The following is a 20,524-nucleotide window of genomic DNA, read 5'->3' as shown; positions in this document are numbered from 1 at the left end:
GTCCGTCAGTCTGTCTGTCCGTCTGTCTGTTGAAATCAATTTTCTGAAGGTCCCAGATATCTTCGGGATCAAAATCTTCAATAATTCTGTCAGGCATGCTTTCGAGAAGTTTCCTATTTAAAATCAGCAAAATCGGTCCACAAATGACTGAGATATGAGGAAAAAATCAGGAAAACCTAAATTTTTTATCTATTTTTGACCTATATCTGGATTATCATTAATATTGACAATATATATGTATATATCTGATGATAGATATTTCAAAGACCTTTGCAACGACGTATATAAGACTATAGTAAGTTGGACCTACAATGGGTCAAAAACGGAAAAAAAATTTTTTAACCCGAATTTTTTTTTACCAAAAAAAATTTTTTAAAATCTATAAAAATTTTAAATAATAAATTAAAAAAAAACTTTAAAAAAAAAATAAATTTTGTTTACCTAAAAATATTTAAAATTTGTATTTTGAAGTATAATTTGTTGAAGGTTATATGAGATTCGGCACAGCCGAATATAGCTCTCTTACTTGTTTTAGTACTAATTTTAGAGTGTTTTGAAAGTCGTTTCGAATAGAAACATGCAAATGATTAATTACACACCCACTTCATGTCGCATCTTACTGATTTTTTACGCATAATTTGTTTTTATTGTGTCTGCGATGATAATTTTTTATTTTTTATTCTCTTGAACTATATAGTACTTAGTAAGTAAGTATGTGGATGAAAACGACGTCGATCATCTATATGCTCATTGATGTTGAGACATTTGTTTTGATTTTCTGTTGTTGTTGTAGTTGTTTTAATTGATAATTCTTATGTTCAAATTCTATTTCAAGTGTAAAATAAACTTTACAAATAAAATTCTTTAAAAGTAAGTAAATAGTAGAGCTGAGCTTGTATGAATGTTATTCCAAACAAATCGGTTGGAAAAACAAAAACTAGAGTTTGTAGCAGAAGCTCAATTATCATCTAGAATTTCTATCAGTCCTACAATAAAAACAACATACAACTAATGACAATAAATTAATTTGAAATACTTGTATGTACGTCTGTCTATAGGAACTTGTTGTAGAAAGTTTCTTCTTTTTTTCTGGGTTTAAGCTGAAATGATAAGAATTAAATGCGGTTCAATTGGTGATAAGCCAGTTTAGAACTGCAGAGACTGTCAGAGACCGGCCATCGTACACTCAAACTGAAATGTTTAAAAATGTAAAAAAATATTTTTCAGAAATACAAAAAATGCCTCTTCCAAGCCGGCCTGAAAAAACAAATTCCGGAAAACTACTTGATTCCGGAATCAGTGCAATTGCTCTATAACGTATCTTGCGATAAGTCAAGGGGTTCTGGAATTATTGTATAATTTCATTAAGATCTCTTAAAATATAGACAATGGAACCCACTTTAAAGCGAGTATCGGTAGCATTCAGAAACTCTTCGGAATTGTTGGCATTAAAGATAAAACCTTTGAGAATGAGAGAGGGAGAGTTAGTCCTAAATGAATTTTCAGGCTAATCAAAATTTAGACGCTCAAAAATGTTGTTAACTTTAGGAAAACCTAATCCATTTTAAATAAAACTTGCTTCCGAAAGTATCTCTTAACTAAGTAATTCCAAGTTAGTTGAAATATTTGTTCTCTATCATTAAACAAAATGTCGAATCATGTCGAACGTCAAACGAGAAATTTGCCATTTTTCGAGTGTAATTGACGTTTGTCAAAGAAGACCTAAACATCGGATGATAAGAATAACTCATGTTTGTTGTTGCTGTTCCTATAAATTTAAAACATTATTTTGTTTTTATTTTAATTCAATTCAATTCACAACAGACATTGTTTTTCTGAATTAAAATCTTTCTTAAACTGAGCCCACTACCTTAGTAGTGTTTTACGCGTCCTAATACAAATAACGTCCTAAACGAGAAGACGGCGTCAATCGGCGTTATTGTAGTCGCTTTAATAAAAACGCTCTGAGACAAGTCGGTGTTTAAATTTATACACATTTGTTTATTCTTAATTTATTTTTGAAATTTTCTTGAAAACTGATTTGTGGTGTTGTAATCTAAACGGGGATCAACGGAGATGTCTGGACGGAAATGTTTAATGTGTTAGCATTACAAAATTTTAAATATTTAAATAACTAAACTACACTGTAACATAATTAAGTGACAAGCCAACTTTTCTGTTTCTTTTTAATAGGCAAACTAATTACATTATCAATAATTGGTACGACAGCCACTCTACTATTTTTCATCTCCCTAAATGTCAACTATCAGTGGGAGCTGGCCAAAGAACATGTACGTTTTCGTAGTGGCATGCCTTCGCAGGCTAATTGGATTACCTCTCCCTATGGCCGCCTAAAGGTTTATCTCTTCAATGTCACCAACTCCGAAGAGTTTCTGAATGGCACCGATACTCGCATTAAATTCGAACAAGTCGGTCCCATTGTCTATAAACTAAAGGGCCACAATGAGATTGTGCATCAATCACACGACACTCTCACTTATCGCAAGATACGTTATGGCGAAACTGCATTTGATCCGGAATCAAGTTGTTCGCCTGATATTCTCAATCAAACAATTATTTTGCCGAATCTAGTGTTGCTGGGTGCTGCGGCCAAACTGCACGATTGGGTGTTTTTGGTGAGACATGCCTTCAATGCCATCACCATTAATGAATCGGTGTTTTTGACGAAAAGTATTAATTATTTCTTGTGGGACTTCAAATTGCCGGCATTGAATATGTTGTCGAATTATGTGCCAAATATTGTTGCCAATTGCGGTATGCTGTTCAATGTAAGTAAATGAACGATGGACGATGACAATGTTGGTTTTTTTTTTTTTTGTTTATTAAAGAAGTGTTTAGTTGTTGGTCAGTACAAGTATAGTTAAACTGAAAAGTGTTCGTTTAAAGATAAATTTGAATTACTTTTCTTATCAAAACAAAAAACTTAAATATGCTGTGAAATTTTGTGAACAACTATTGTAATACAGACTGTAAATGAAAATTTTAGCTTAAGTGTGCTGCAAATCGAAAGCAAATATTTTAATTGTGTTTGCTGAAACAAAAAAAATCCCTTAAATTTTTTAAAAATTAGTACCTTAGAGATTAAGACCCTAATTTTGTAAATCACGTCACCAAAGTGATATTTATGTGGAAAGCAAAATTTCAAAAAATTGTTTTTGTTTTATATACAAAAAACGCACTAAAATTCAAGCTTTGATTTGCCTTTCATAATTTGAAAATTATGTACATATATAAAACAAAAACTAATTTTTAAAATTTTGTTTTTGCTTATAAATATATTGTCAATGGTTCGAAAGAATTAATTCTCAATTCTATTTTTAAAAATAAATTGTATCTCCTAACCATAGAGAATGGACATAGAGCGGAAACTCTCCTGTCCAAGACCTAACTCAGTTGTCAAAAAGCTAAATGGTGAGAATGTATTAGTAGAAAAAACTATGTGAAAACAAAAACAACACTCGTATGTGTGATTATTTTGAGTAATTTTTTTGTGTGAGTTTTTTTCTAGTTTCCGCTCTATGTTCTCTATGCTCCTAACCATTCCATTAAAGAATTAACTACGAATTAATTCATAGACTAAATTCCTTAGTTCTAAAAAAACATATTGAGAGTTAATTCTTTATAGAATTAATTCCATATTGAACCATTCAAGTATTCTTTAATTCAAACATAATCACCCTTATCGTTGTTGGCGTAAATGTCATACGCCTACGACAGTTTCGTACTAGATTAAAGAAACAGTTTGCATTTTATCTTTAATCTAGTACGAAACAGTCGTAGGCGTAAGACGTTTACGCCAACCACGATAACGGTGAATACAAAATACTCGTAGCTTTAAAAATCTATTAAACAAAAAGGCTTTAATCAATTTTTATTCAAATCATCAAATGATTAAAAGCAAACCAAAAACAAATTGAATGAATTGAAGAAGCAATATTTTAATACAATTTTGATTCGATGTGAATTAACAAAAATTTAATCATTCAAGGGGATTAATAAATTCTATTTAAATAAAAGCCTTTGAATGAAGCTAAAATATGAGATTATGAGAATGGATTTATAAAATGCATGGCTGATATTTTTTAATTCCAAATTAAGATTTTAGTGAATTAAGCACAAATTGAATTAATTAATTCGACCACAGTAAGTTGGACCTACAATGGTTCAAAATCGGAAAAATTATTTTTTAACCTGAATTTTTTTACCAAAAGTTTTTTTTTTAGCTAAATATTAAAAAAAAATGAAAAAACAAAAAAAAAATTTAAATTTAAAATTTAAATTTTTTTTTTCCAAAATGAAAAAAGCAACTTTGGAAAAAAAATAAATTTTGTTTACCTAAAATATTTAAAATTTTTATTTTGAAATATAATTTGGTGAAGGGTATATTAGATTCGGTACTTCCGAATTAAATTTGTTTTAGTTTTTAATCAAATATTTAATAAAAAAAATTGTTAAAAATCGATTGGTTTCAATTGATTAAGCTAATTTGTAATACTTCTATGCATTTGAATACATGAACCATAGATGACAGCTAGATAGGTAACTGAGACTCAAAAACCCACAAAGTGTATATTTTCTGGATCGTTATATGTCCACGTCTGTCTGGCCTTCTATTCGTCTGTATGTCGAAATTAACTTTCCGAAGCCCCCAAGTATACGCTATAGACCCGGTTCGGTTGCTTTTTACAATCGAGAAAATCGGCCCATAAGTGGCTGAGATATAAATTTATAACCGGTAATGGTCAATAAGGCTAGGTTGTTGAAAATAAATAAAAACAAGTAAGAGAGCTAAATTCGGCTGAATCTTATATACCCTTCACCAAATTATACTTCAAAATAAAAATTTTAAATATTTTTAGGTAAACAAAGTTAGCACAATTCTATTCTACAATTTTTTATTTTTTTTGCACTTTCTTAATTTTTTGGGCAAAAAAATTTTCGAATTGTTTTTAATTTTTTTAAATTTTAAAAATTTTTGTTTTTAAATTTTTAATATATAGCAAAAAAAAAACTTTTGGTGAAAAAATATTTTTTCCGATTTTTACCCATTGTAGGTCCAACTTACTATGGTTTTATATACGTCATTATAAAGGTCTTTGAAATATCTATCACTAGATATCCATATTGTCTATGTTAATGACTTAGTAATCCAGATATAGGTCAAAAATCGAGGCTGTCCTGGATTTTCCTCATATCTCAGGCATTTGTGGACCGATGTTGCTGATTTTAAATAGCATGTCTGACAGAATTATTGAAGATTTGGATCCCGAAGATATCTGGGGTCTTCAGAAAATTGATTTCAACAGACAGAAAGACAGACAGACTGAAAGACAGCCAGACAGACGGACAGACACAGACAAACAAACAAAAAAATTATTAAAAAAATTAAAATTATTTTGAAAAAATGTTTTCAAAAAAAAAATTTGGTTTACCTAAAAATATTTTAAATTTTAAAGTATAATTTGGTGAAGGGTATATAAGATTCGGCACGGCCGAATATAGCTCTCAAACTTATTTTTATTAAATTTGTTTTAGTTTTCAATATTTTCCAAAATGATTTTAAAAAATGTTTGAAAACTGATTGTTTTGAACTGATTATGCTAATTTGTAATGTATTTGAATACATGCAAATTTTAATCAATTAATAAGGAATTAATTCTTTAAAAATTAATTCAATACGTTTAAGATATTAAGCCTAAAAATTAATTTGTATTGAATTCTTTTCGAAACTTTGTTATCGGATGGAAAATGTTGATCTTTCAATTTAACGATGTCTATCCACCAATGTCTGACTGTTTGTTGGTTGAAATACATTTTCCGAAGCTACTGGCTATCTTACGGAGAATTTTGCTATTAAAACTCTGCAAAATCGTTTCATAAATACCACAAATATGATAAGGGAACAACGCACAGTGGGGGAATTGGAAATATTTCTTAATTGTTGAGTTTTATCCTTAAAGACCAACGGAGGATTTACAAGGCCCCAAAGTGTGGCACCTGGAATCTACTAGTTGAGGTACACACAAAACGTGAATCCATTTATTTCACATGTGGAAAAGATAAGGTAATCAATGTGTAGAATTGTGTAATTTAAATCACACTATCCGTTTAGAAATTACAATTTGTTCCCCTTTTGCTTTAATTACCCCTATTTTCCAACCAAAGCCTTGTTTACAGATCTCTAAGAAATACGAATCATCTAGTTCGGTTGAGATGAGTGCAAAAAATGCATTTTTTTTGGGTTACAAAAGAGACAATTTGTGTTCACTCATAAATCAGTTATTTTTTTCTCCGATTTTTTTAATTTTTAATAGCAGGAACTAAAATAAATCGAATTTTATTTGTAATCTGTATATAATAAACAGTTCAAAGTTGTATGTACAATAAAAGACATTTAATAATTGTTTTTGAATATAAACACTAACCACTCCGCCCCCCATTAATAATAAAGTCATAATCTGTTTTAATATTGAAAATGTTCACACAAACATTTGACATTATTTTTGCTACTACTAATTTGAAGTCAAATTTAACCAAAAATTTGTTTAGTTAAGTTTAAGTATTAAATTAAGATTACTATATAATAATTATTAATTTATTTAATTATACTCCCTAATCCACAGGCTCTTCGTGAAAAGAATGAGGAATACAATGTCCGCATTGGCCTAGACAATGGCATGGAAAATTTTTTCCGTGTCAACACACTCAACAATAAAACCTATTTCCACGAAAGAAGTTCACAATTGAAACGAGATCGTAGAGCTGACGACTATTGTCCCGTCAAATTCGACAATGCCTTTGATAATTCCTTGTTTCCACCCTTCCTAAAACCGGGCAGAGATTTCAACATAGTGGCCATCGAAAGTTGTCGCACATTAAAAATGAAATACGATGAAATTGTTGAGCATATGGGTCTGAAAAGTTATCGCTATACGATTGGAGAGACTGGCGATATGTCTGGCTGTTTGGACTCTTCAATGGGTATAAAATTGCCAAAGGGTTTATTCGATGTATCCAAGTGTTTGTTTAGTGAGTAATCAGTTCATTTTATTTATTTTTTCATTTTATCATTCATGTTTATTTGGTTCTATTTACAGATGATGTTCCGTCTGCTTTCTCGGCTCCTCATTTCTATGGCACTGAATATAATTACTCGGCTCATTATGAAGGTCTTAATCCCAATAAACATGAGCATGAGGCTCATATTATATTGGAACCCATAACGGGTATACCTATCGAAGAGAAATATAGATTCCAGTCAAACATTCCCATGCCCGATATGAAGGGCTATAATAAGGACTTACAAAAGTTTAACAAAATGATTATACCAAACTTTTGGTATGAATATGTAAGTATTTATTTGAAATATTTTGCATAATTGAAAATTTGAGTCAAATCGGTTAAAATTCACCTGCGTCGGCTCTGAAGTTTGAAAATGCGTTTATAAAGGATATTGTTTTTAATTTTTACAAATTTCTTGTTATTGAATTGAATCGTAATACATATGCAAATAATTATTTTTCTAAATAGATTTATATGTATGTATCTTCGGGTTTGAAATTTTTGAGTTATTACAAATTCCCCCGACCACTATCCCCCATTTTCTCAATATCTTGATATCGTTTTTCGTAACGATAAACCTCCGATTGACATTTTTTTTGTATGAGAACTGTCAGTTTATCGTCACGATAAAAAATAACCAGAGATTGAGAAAATGTGAAGGAGAAATAGTAAAGGAGAAATAGAATAATAACACAGTGATACAAAAGAGAACAAACAAATTATGCAAGAGTTGTCATTTAGCAATTGTTTTTCGTGGGAGTGCATAGAATACGTAAATACTTAAGCTATGCACAGACGATTGTCAGATCTGACAATGACAATGTAATGTGTTCACACGATTGTCAGATGTACTGACAATGCTTTCGATGGTCAATCATTTATTGATCGGGTTTATAAAGCTAACCTTTTGGCTGAATTATTTGCAAATAATTAGAACTTTGAGAAAAGCAATCAACCACTACCCGAGCTTGAAAAAGTATTAGTAACTATGCCGAATATATTCATTCACGCTCACGCAGTTAAAAAGGTTTTAGCGGATCTCAATATAAACAAGTCTCCTAGATCGGATGATATACCAGCACTAGTCTTGAAGCAGTGTTCTTCGACGCTAGCCTGTCCGTTGAAAGGTTGCTAATGTAATGCCAATTCCACAAAAGCCCTGAAAATTTCCAAAGTTATGGAGAGTATGGTTAACTACCTTCTTGTGAAATATTTAGAGTCCAACAATTTACATAGCTACCGGCAGTACGGCTTTCGTAGAGGACGCTCTAGGGGTGACTTGCTTGCCTTCCTATCAGAAAAATGGTGTCGTTCCATTCACCATTTTGGCGAAAGTAAAGTGGTGGCTCTTGATATTTCTAAGAAGTTCGAAGGGGTGTGGCATGGTGCGCTCTTATCGAAACTTATTGCTTTTGGTGTCGGTAACGAATAATCTCGATTTATATCGAACTTTCTCAGAGATCGAGTTCAAGATTAATTCAGAGGTATCTACTCTATTCCTTATATTTCTAAATGACCTTCAAACTTCCAACCCTATCTATTATATTGCAGATGACAGAAACTTTTGTCATTCATATTCATTCAACTATAGGCTAAGCCTTTCGGATATTTGGGCAATGAGGCAAAACTTGAATGATACACTTAACCATGAACTTGTGACAATCTCTGAATGGGGCTGTGCGAACAGAGTTGATTTTTACGCAATAATGCACGTAAGACTCAATGTTGTATGTTAACAAACAAACGCACGACAGATCATATTGCTTCATTTGTTTCTAGACATGAGAATTCAATAAGTTTTTAGCTGGACAAAACACATCTTTCAAGTGTCTCGTGTAAGAAATACTTCACTTCATCTGATCTCCTTATTATTTACACCACTTATATCCGACCCAAAATGTAATCGCTGCTTCGAAGTCTATTTTTGAGTTACTCAATCGCGTACAGAAGAGGCGAAGGTGCTTATAGTAGTTTATCCAGCTCTATTGATTCTCTGGAACATCGTCGGCTTTTGTTGTGTTTCACTGTTCTATCGATACTACAATGGAATTTGTTCTCGATACCCGTAGTTTCTTACTAAATTCGCGTTCATCAGCGGGGGATCATCTATTCTTGGTCGATTGATCAGTGGATCACATAACAAACTGCACAGAATATTCGTTCTTTAGCAGTACCGTCCGTATGTCGAATAAGCTTTCTATCGAAGTATTTACTTTTCCTTTCAATGTAGGACAATTCTAATCAAATGTCCAAAAACCGAAAAATTCGAAAAACCTAATTTTTTAATTGATTTTTATATTTTACTGACTCATGATCAACATACTTAGTGCGAGAAGAACATGAACAATTCATATCAGAACTTTTATAACTCTTAGGATGTTGAAATTTGTCTTTCTCTTGCAAACGCAATGCCAAACTTCAGAGCCCACTACTGCTGGGGTTAAACAAATCAGATCCATTTAGGTTTTTGTGAAACCGATAGATCACTTTTATACTTATTTCCTATTATATTTTAAATTCAAGTAGAATTTTACATCTTAAACTTAATTATAGTACAAATTCTACTTAATAAATATTAAAATGGGTTCCCCTTTTGTCTTTTTTTTCAGGACTTGGATGATCTGCCCTCCATAATTCAATTCTTAATTAAATTTAATGTTAAAATAGTTCCTATTTTACAGCCCATTTTAATGGGTCTATTTGTAATTTTAGCTATATATTGTTACCTTAAGATCTATTTATTAGTAAAACAATTAACATTAAGTGATATTTTCCGTAAATGCTGCAAACGTAGTAAGTAAGTAAGTTAGTTATAAGTTACTAAATAGCAATAATAATAAAAAATATTAAATAAAATTAAGTCATTCATTATAATTTAATAAATTTTGTAGACATTTATTGTATTTTAAATGTTTTTCTTTTTGTTTATTTGCTGTTGTAGGTGAAGAAGATGAATAATATGTACCAAAATGTATATAAAAAAAGATATAATTTATTTATGATGATTTTGAAAGATCTAAAATTGTATTTAAACTATTTAAAAAAAAGAACTTGTTTAATTAAATTCGCCTGTTGTATGGTTTAACCCTGTTTTTCATATTTGGCTCTATAGCTGCCATTGGGATCATATTTGTCCAAAAGCAATTTCCATTCACCGGGTCTGTTGGCACGCAAAAAGTTAATGACCTTTTGGGAATTCTTACGTTGGACATCGGTACATTTTGAGCAGTCGCTTTGCAGAGCATCAGGCAAAAGTTCTAGAGGGGAGAAGAGAGAAGAAGTTAATTAAAAATGTTTAATTTATATGTAGACTCAAGCCAAAAGCAGTTTAAGTCCAGTCAGTCTCCTTAATATGTATGTAATTGGAATAGGATATAATATGATCAGTAATTGTCTTACTATAATTGTTAAGATTAGTGATTGGATTTTTGTGTAAATTTCTATTTTTGAATTTTCTGAATCTAATTATAAATGCATTGGTTTCAACGGGCTAGAGATGGTTTGTACGGTTCAGAAGTTGTGTTTTTGACACGGAATACAAAAATTAACCAGGCCAGCCAAAAAAAGTTTGAAGACCTAGAATTGGAGGAATTACTCCAAGGCGAATTTATACAAGGTGGTTTCAGCCAAACAGCTGATAACTTTTTTTTGCTTTTTGTTTCTAACAATTGTCAAAGCTTGTTTTTATATTTAAATATCTACATATTCTAAGCTTATTAACAAACTATTTATTGTTTACACAAGTAAGTAAAACCGCACTTTTCAATTATCTACACTATATTAAGTTTAAATACCTATTTGTTTAATTTTTCATTTTGGTTTTTTGACATTTGTTAAGACCAATTGTTGTTTTTGTAGAACTAACACCACCTTGTATGAATTCATCTTGAATTACTCCATGAAGATTGTTGTAGAACTCAATAACAGCTTGTAAAACCATTGGGAGCTACTCAATCAGCAATTTAAAAACGTTTGCAAGTAGCAGGAAATTGAGTACCATTCGAATTGAAGCTGAGACCCCTTGAAAACGATTTTGAATGTCCGAAATACTGCTTGAACGCTATAAATGAAAATCATTTTTGCACTGAATCATTACTTGCGATGAAACATGGATCCATTACGATAACTCGAAGCTTAAGAGATCATATTTGAAGCCCGATCCCAACCAGCAAAATCGACACCAAAGCCAAATATCCATGGCTTTAAGGTAATGCTCCGTATTTGATGGGACCAAATGGGTCCTATCTATTATGAGCATCTGAAATCTGGCCAGACCATCACAGGCAACCTGGAACGAACACAAATGATTCGTTTGAAGCGAGCATTGGCCGAAAAACACCCACAATATGAAACCTAATATTCTATCATGACAACGCTAGGCCTCATGTTGCAATATCACCCGCCTTATAATTCAGACCTTGCCCCTTCAAACTACTATTTTTTTCAATCAATGCAGAACGGTCTCTCTGGGATACCACTCATTATAGAATAGAATATCCGAAATTGGCTTGATTCGTTTTTGGTCTCAAAAGATGAGCAGTTCTTTTGGCACGGAATCCATATGTTGCCAGAAAGATTGGAAAAGGTCATAACTAACTTTGCATAAATTTGTATGGTACAAATGTTTCAAAATAAAAGCTACAAATTTTAAAGAATTCCAATTAACTAATTCAAATAAATAAACAATTAATCAATACTCCGAACCGAACTATGACTAATCAATTTATTTAAATTTTGTTTATTCCAATTTAAAAAAATTTCATTTAAATAAAACCTTAAGTAAGGTTATTAAATTATACTAGTTTCAAACCAAATTTAAACTATTCAATTGTTCATGAATACGAATAATCGAAGTATCTGATTTATCGATTATTTGATTAATCTGAGATTTAACTAATTAAAAAATTTGCTACAATAATCCGCCCATGTAATGGAAAGCTGTGGAAATTCTAATTTGTAATAAATAAAAAAGTTCGATTTATAAAACCCCATATTTTTCCACACAAAATTCCCGCGTAAACCTTTGATTAATTGCTGTGACTATCAATCCCATTATGTTACAATTCATTCTGAAAATCCCTTACTGATTCAGACTTTAACAGAAATTTTAACAAGGTCTTCTTCATCTTGTCAGTACAGGAACTACATATGTATGAAGGTTTGTACTTACTTTTCAATTCACGTCCTTCGGGTGTACAAGGTCCTTTATCCATCAAGCATTTAATGTAGTTGGTTAAAATGCGATTGTTGCCCAAAACGCTGTCAACATCAACGGTGTCGAATTTGTTGGTGTAGGATTTTTGAGCGGCCACTAAAGCGAAGCAAACCGCAACCAATAAACAGGCAAAAGTTGTCTTCATTTTGTTCGATATCTGGAATCAAGAAAGAAGAAGAAGCATGAATAAGTAAAACATGTACAACACCAAACACAACAACAACAACATAATAACAACACCACACTACACTACATCAAGAGCGGCTAAAATCGAAATTATGTACAACAATATTATGAAACATATTGAGAGTGAGACCAACAAAAAAAAACCAAAAACAACTAAACCACCATACAGGTGACAGGTTTTTATATTGTTGTTGTTGTTTATGTCTATGTGTTTATTTTATGTATTTTCTTCTTTTTTTTCGTTTATTATTATCGCATGTAATCGATTACATAACGTTTCCCGATAAAAACACTTAGGACAACCTTTTTTAGAGCAAATCAAGGTACTTTTGTAAAAAACCACTTAAAGCCTTCATTTGCTTTTTAATTTTAATATTAATTTCACTTTAGGCAAACAAATACATATACTACTTATAGTACAATTGTAAAACTAAGTAAATAAACCTGAAATGCATACAAAATTTACAATTTTACACAATCGAATTAACGAATTAAGTTTTTAAGGTGAAATGCCTTAAATGGCAAATGACATTGTTGACATACAAAATAACGGTAAACAAACTGTTTTTGAACAAGTTTTTTAAGCAAACATTTTTTATTTTAATTATTGGAATCAATAATAACAACCAACTACAAAACAAAACTGGCATATTGACCGTTAAACTGTAGCAAATAATTAAAATAATTCTTAAGCTTGATTTTGAAAATCACTGTGGAATTTTTTGTAAAATAATTCTTAAAAACAATTTAGCTCTTTTTATACAAATACGATCAGTTTAAATTTCTTTTTTTTTTCGTTGTATGCAATTTGTATTAAATCGTTATAAATTTCACACTTTTCACTTTTTTCATATTTCATCTATCTATCTATCTGCATGTAGATTTTTCGGACTTTATATAAAATTTAACACATTTTTATTAACAAATTCAAAAATAAATAAATCTCTTTTTCAGAATCACTTACTTTATTAATTTTTTTGATAACTGTTATGTTTAAAGGTTTAAACAATATTATACTCAATTTGAATTTGTTAAGTCTTTATATACCAAATGTGTTACTGCGGCTACACTGTAAAAAAAATACAATAAATCATCATCATCAATAAGAATAAACAATGTGAAAATTGTAATACGTATTTATTTATTTACTTATTAACATATTGTGTAGTACATGACGTATTGACTGACCACTATATTAAGTAAACACGTTTTAAAGATTTTGAAGGAAGATGTAAGCAAATCATTCTTGGAAATCAATTGTAAAAATACAATTGAAATAAGTGAATGACTTTAAGGTTGTTAATAAATAAGTATTTTGTTCAGAAAATATTATTATAATAAAGGAACTACAATATGAGTTCTAGCAAATCTTTTCTAAACTTGATGTCTCTACCTGATTGAATTTTAAAAATCTAGCTGCGCTAGGATTTTCAGCACGATTCCAATCGGTGGCCAAACTTGTTGGTTAAAGGCTAACGCCAATTTGAAATATTTTGGTAATGGTATTTTGGCCTATTTCGAAAACGGTATTTCAGATTTTATTTAAAATTACATTTTAAATTCTATAGATTTTAATAAACCAAATTTTTTATTTTCATAATTTAAAACCTCATACATATTTAATTTTGAAAACTTTATTAACGCGGTAAAGCGGATTTTGGGGGTAGCTCAGTGGTAACGAAGCCCATCTTAATTAATATTATTCAGAGATCTTCAGAAAGCTGTTTAAAACAACTGGTATTTTCGGCACACCAAAGTATACTTTATGTTAAATATTAAAAATAATTTTTGTTTAAAAAAATATATTTTTGGGAAAAAAAATTTTTCTGAAAAAATTAGGTGACAAAAAAATTCATGAAAAAAAAATAAGGAAGTATGGTCCATAGAGAAAACACATAGAGCGGAAACTCTCCTGACAAAGACCTAACTCAGTTGTCAAAAACCTAAGTGGTGAGAATGTATCAGTAAAAAAAACTATGTGAAAACAAAAACAACACTCGTATGTGTAACTTTTTTGAGTAATTTTTTTGTTTGAGTTTTTTTCGAGTTTCCGCTCTATGTTCTCTATGGTATGGTCTGTCAAGCCCGTCTAAGTAAATGAGCTAAAATATTTTTCTTTTCTTAACATAACTGATTCTACTTCCACTTCCACAAAGTGGGTTAAAAGATCAATTGAAATATTACTTTTCTTCTAGATGTCTACTAACACAAAATTTTTAAACTCAATTATTTCGAAATGGCAAAAAAATTATACACTAATGTTTTATTAAGGGGACGATATGAGAACTATGATCAATTATGGAACGATCGCCATGAAATTAGATCGTGTTATGTATTTATGTCTATATGAAACACATTTCTGCTGAATTGTATGTGGATAACAATATTTTTAAGAGATTTATGCTCTTTAAAGTGATTTTCGCAAATGGGCCTTATGTGGGAGCTATGGTCAATTATGGACCGATCATAATAAAATTAGGTGACATGACTTCCGTATATATAAAACATATATGAAAACAAATTTGTGTAGATAGCTATATAAATTAAACATTTATGACCGTTAAAGTCATATATTGGGAGGACATTTGTATGGAGGCTAGGTGAAATAATCAACCAATTTCAGGCAGTTTCAATATGCTTCATCAGATAACAATAGTTGTGTTCGCGTACTTGATAATTTGTACAAATTATCACTGGAAGTTACGGGCTTCCGTTCGTTTACTTTTAAAAACTTGTAACGAGAGAGCAAGAGAGTGTTAAAAGTGACAGTTCGTAGATAGAGAACATGATATTTTTACTGGACATTTTTTTTAAATTAATTTATAATAAAATACAGCTTATTTTTACAAATTGTTGTTCGCTTACTTTTATTGTTACTTTTCAGATTGAGAGTAATTTATTTTTACTCTCTAAAATAAAGTTACTTTATATATTTTACTGGAAAGTACGCGAACACACCTAATATATGTGTCAAATTTTATCAAATTACCTTCAAAATTGAGAGCTGTACTTTGCACACAAGGTTAACATGAGCAGCCAGCCAGCTAACGGACGGACAGAGTTATTCTGAGGCGATCGGTATATGTACATTGCTTATATCTCAGCCATTTGAGGCCCAATTTTCTCAATTTTAAACAACAAGTTGGACTACAGCCGATATATTGATGCATAATCATTTATATACATATGTAAGTTATTTGGGGGCTTCCGAAAGTTGATTTCAACAAACAGATATATCGAATCCGCTATCTATAACGATTCAGAATAAATATACTTTATGGGGTCGCAAATGCAAAATGTGTAAATTACAAACGGAATGTCAAACTTATATATACTCCCAAACACGGATCCAGGTCTACCATTTGGTGGGGTGGAAATAAAGTAAAATTTATTTTACATTTTTCTTGTACGCTCCAGTATCTTCTCTATGATCGCCGTTCCGTCATACCAATGTCAGGCTTAATTTTAAAATGTTGTGTAAGTAAGGCGCAATAGAGCATTATTATGATGGAATATTATGGTTTCATGTCTGGGCGTTATTCGGCCAATGATCGCTTCAAACGAATTAGTTGCGTTCGGTACAGATTCCCTGTGATGGTCTGACCAGATTTAAACAGCTCATATTAGATAGGACCCTTTTGCTCCCACCAAATACAGAGCCACGGATATTTGGCTTTGGTATCGATTCGGTTGGTTAGCTTCACAAACTTACTCTTACGCTTCGGCATATCGTAATGGATCCATTTTGTATCGAAAGTAATAATTCGGTGCAGATATGACTTTCTTTTATGGCGTTCAATCATCTCTTCGGACAACCAAAATCGTTCAAGTTCGCTCGGCTTCAATTTGTATGGTAACTGATTTCCCTGCTTTTAGATGAATCCTGCTGCTCGCCAAAGTTTTGAAATTGCTGCTTGAGTAACTCCCAATGATTTTGCAAGCTCTTGTTCAGTTTTACAACTATCTTCATTGAGTAATGCCTACAATTCTTGGTAATGCCTACAATTCAAACATTTTTGGCTGGTCTGGGCGATCTTTGTCTTCCGTTCGCACGTTAAAACCGCTGGTACACATTCACCATAAGCATTGGTGAGCATTCGGTGTGCCTCAACGGCACATTCTTTTATCAATCTAGATACGAAATCAATATAAAATAAATCAAGGTGCCAATTGCTGAATAATTTTAAAACGATAATTTCAACTAGAAATTTCTTTAAGTGTAATCTTAAGGAAAAGCTTATTAAAACCGGTTAAAAACATACACAATCTGACTATGGACTTTATCATAAATTGTTGTTGTTTGTTTATTTTATTTATTTCAGTTTTTATTTATTTTTGGCCAGTAAAAGAAATGAAGTGAATGACGCTTAAAAACCCCCAAAAATTTTGTATTTCAATTGACATGATTTTTGTTATTTTATTTACACAGGGGAAAAGGGGGCAGATTTAAAAACCATCTAAGCCAAAGTTAAATTCGAAAAAAAAAATAAAAAATAAATACTAACAAACAAATGGTTTAAGTTTGTATTTGTAGATGTCTTAGACAACGTGTCCATTTAAAAATTTTAAAGACTAATTTATACCACATAATAAAGCTAAAGAAGAAAATCCGAAAAACAGACAGACTGAAAGACATTAAACTACCGTTTGTAAAAAAAAACTAAAAAATAATACAAACACTTAAAAATACTAATAATAACAATAATAACGAACAAATTATAATGTCAATTCAAAGAAATCTATGTTAATTAAAATTTAAGATCAATTTATTTAAAAAAAAAACAATAAAATTAGCCGCAATTTGACAGTTGTGAACAAGCAACAACAATTCTTGTTTACAAACAATTTTAGTGATCGATTTATTGACAAAAGAAACAAAAATCTACCAAAAATATTCCTTAAAAATAAAATCTCTTTACGTCATTAATGTTCATGAGATGTGGAATATTTGTAAAGTATATAAGGGTCTTATTTTAAGCCCGATATAAATTACGAAAGGGTTAACTGTTAAACGAACTACCATACTGCGCTCACTTTTTCACAATTATCATCAATATACTCTGGCAAATCATCATGACAATGCTATCAAAGTATCCAAATTTCCATTCAAAATCAATCATAGATTCTCGCAACTTATAGACAACTATTTTATCTATTTTTGGCTTAATCAAAATTGCCGCATATGGCGAGAGACTACTACACAACAGACCCCATTACACCTAGAAAAACCCATGTATTGATATTTCGAATAACATTTTTTTGGATTAAAATTTCCTTTATTTGTCGGGCTTAAAAACCACCCTTTATAACCTTGAAAATAAAATTAACCGATAAAAATAAATAATATTAAAATAATAAGGAATTATATTTAAGAGGACAAGTAAATTAAATCAATACGTCAATATCAGTATGTAAGTATTTTCATACCACTAATTAAACCTGCTCTTTGTTGAATGGGAAATTTTCAAAATAAACTTTTATTGCTTAAATGGGACCTGTTATGGATCTATAAGCTGGGATTAAAAAAAATAGTACATGTACCTTACATGAGGAGCCGCAGAACAAAAAGTACTTTTTTGAAAATTTAAAAATTTTGGAAAATTGATTGTTTCTAGAAGATTTCAATCCAAATATTAAACAAATATCAAAAAATCAATTTTGTTCTGCGGCTCCCTCCTCACATGTACTTGAAATTTAAAAGTACTAATTATTGGTCTGGAAAAATATTAACAAAATTAAATACTACGTTTTTTTTTAATTTTAGTTCCAATTTATATATCGATGCCTTAATATAAAAAGGCTCGTGTATTTTTTTTTGTAAGTCCAGATTTTCGTTTATTTCGATAAATGGTCCGATCATATATCATAATTAGCCAAACAAAAAATCTCGACTAAAAAGAACACGAGTTAGGGCCTTTTTATATTAAGGCATCGATATGCATGTATGTATATATATAAAATCGTGATTTTAAAATTTGAGGGTCATTTTAACCCCAAGTGCTCTTAAGGGTTAATTTCCATTTTTGCAAAATTTTACCTTTGACCTTCACGATTTCAGGCTTAACGTTGTCCAATTTTAGTAAAACTTTCAGAGTATATTTGGAATTATCTGACCTATATTTTAAGCTTATCAAAACGGTACCAATATTTCCTTTATTTTGCTTCAAAATTATTTATTTAACAAAAAAATAAAATTTGGTAAAAAAAGTTTAGAAATTTTTTTATTAGTTTGCCTTAGCAAAACATTTTTAAAGCCACATAACTTTTTAACGGGTTGTCATAGAAAGGAAATATTGGTACCGTTTTGATAAGCTTAAAATGTCTTTTCATCATGCATGTTTGAAAAGTCAAAAATCCTTTTTTTATTTTTAGAATTCAAAAAACATCAATTGTATTAATTTTTGATGCAGAATCCATTGCTCTACAGAAAAATGTGCTCAAAATCCGCGACTTTAGGTCCGTTAAAACACCACAAGGAGTGAAAATTTTCCAAAAAAAAAGGACGCCATTATTTTTATTTACGTAAAAACCTTCAGAAAAATTATGATACCCGAAAAACAAATGAAGTGACCTGGTCACAAACGAACTCTAATATATCTTTATATGTATATATCTGTGGAGTTTGCACAAAACATCTTAAGTAGAGATAAGAAAATATCTTAGTTTTTTTTATAATAGAACTAACTTTTCAAAACGCTCCGTTTACACTAATCTGCTTCTTCTTACGAATATTAGTTTCTGAGATATCATAAAAAAAACAAATCGTCTTATTTGAAGTTGTTGTTGATTTGTTTTTGACAAAACAACTTAATTCGCAAAACTGTTGAATTTATGTATAATTCTTTGAGACAAATAATAAAGTTCTTCAAGGACAAATAATAAAATATTGATCAATAAATTCAACAGTTTTTGCTCTCTCCTGAAAAATTTGAAAATTCGACTTAAGTTGTTTTGTCAGAAGTTCACAGATATAAAACACAAAAAATGTTTCTACCTATGTCTGTTATAGACTCTGAAACCATCCAACCGATTAGCTCCACCGGTTTCATTGGAAAGGAAATTTTCTGAAGATGGTTTAGACACCTACATTCGGTCCATTCTTAAAGCCGATTTTCCACACAAAAATTTTTCCAAAATTTGAACTTTTAAAAATTTGTAGTTTTGAAATTTTGTTTGTAGGTACCTCACACTATGTGTAGAGCCACTAAAGCATACTCCGTAATCGGCACCGAAAACGAAATTCCATACATTTGCACCGAAAAAAGTTCTGAAACGAACTTTTTTCGGTGCAAATGAAAAAAAGTTCTGAAACGAACTTTTTTCGGTGCAAATGTATGGAATTTCGATTTCGGTGCCGATTACGGTGTATGCGGAAACGTGGCTTAAGAAGGGATTTTTAGAAATTCGAATTTTAAGGGGGTAAAACCGAGTAAAATCAACATCTCTATATCTCCGGAACTCATAAAGCTAACACTAAAAGTCGAACTTAATCTAAATTTATGCAAAAAATAAGTGGACAGGTATGTGGTACTTTTTGATTTTTGTACTTTTAAAGGGATAAAACGGGCGAAACCCAAGTTTTAGTATTTTTTTGTATTAATTTAAATGAAATTGAAAAAAATTCAAATGAATTTTGTCACTTTTTAGAAATTTGAACGTATAAGGGGTTAAATTTATCCCTCTTTTTGGTACTTTTTATACATTAATATGGTATAAAAATGTTTATTATAAAACCCGTATATTCATAAAGAATTTTTAGCGTAGTAGCACACGCTGGGTAAACGCTAGTTTCACATAAATATTAAATTTTGCATATATCTGAACTTTGACTTCGATGCGCGTCCCGAAATCGTTATCTGATTTGGCTCAAATTTTCAGCACTTAACTTTTAGGAAATCAAAAAAAAAATAAAAATCAGCTGTCACCCTAATGTAAATTGACTTCAGAATTTAGATGGATAGACAGCCAGAAAGTGATTCAGAGTCGATTGGTAAACTTTAATGAAACATTCGTTTTGGACGTTACAAACATCAGCCCAAA

General features: G+C 30.6%; 2 protein-coding genes across 2 annotated transcripts; one reads left to right on the top strand and one right to left on the bottom strand.

Annotated features, from left to right (window-relative positions):
* Positions 1–1,875: 1,875 nt before the first annotated feature.
* Positions 1,876–9,993, top strand: LOC135961862 (scavenger receptor class B member 1). The gene is made up of 5 exons (XM_065513495.1): positions 1,876–2,101; positions 2,194–2,789; positions 6,645–7,050; positions 7,119–7,369; positions 9,693–9,993. Exons 1-5 carry the CDS (start codon positions 2,077–2,079, stop codon positions 9,882–9,884), a joined length of 1,470 nt encoding a protein of 489 aa, XP_065369567.1. The 5' UTR covers positions 1,876–2,076; the 3' UTR covers positions 9,885–9,993.
* On the bottom strand, positions 9,952–12,455 carry Phk-3 (Pherokine 3). The gene is made up of 2 exons (XM_065513496.1): positions 12,254–12,455; positions 9,952–10,340 (listed from the first exon to the last, which is right to left on the bottom strand). Exons 1-2 carry the CDS (start codon positions 12,441–12,443, stop codon positions 10,165–10,167), a joined length of 366 nt encoding a protein of 121 aa, XP_065369568.1. The 5' UTR covers positions 12,444–12,455; the 3' UTR covers positions 9,952–10,164.
* Between the last annotated feature and the right edge of the window lie 8,069 nt (positions 12,456–20,524).

This window comes from Calliphora vicina, chromosome 5 (assembly GCF_958450345.1).
Source record: "Calliphora vicina chromosome 5, idCalVici1.1, whole genome shotgun sequence".
Classification (NCBI taxonomy): domain Eukaryota; kingdom Metazoa; phylum Arthropoda; class Insecta; order Diptera; family Calliphoridae; genus Calliphora; species Calliphora vicina.
This window is presented reverse-complemented; position numbering and strand designations above follow the sequence as displayed.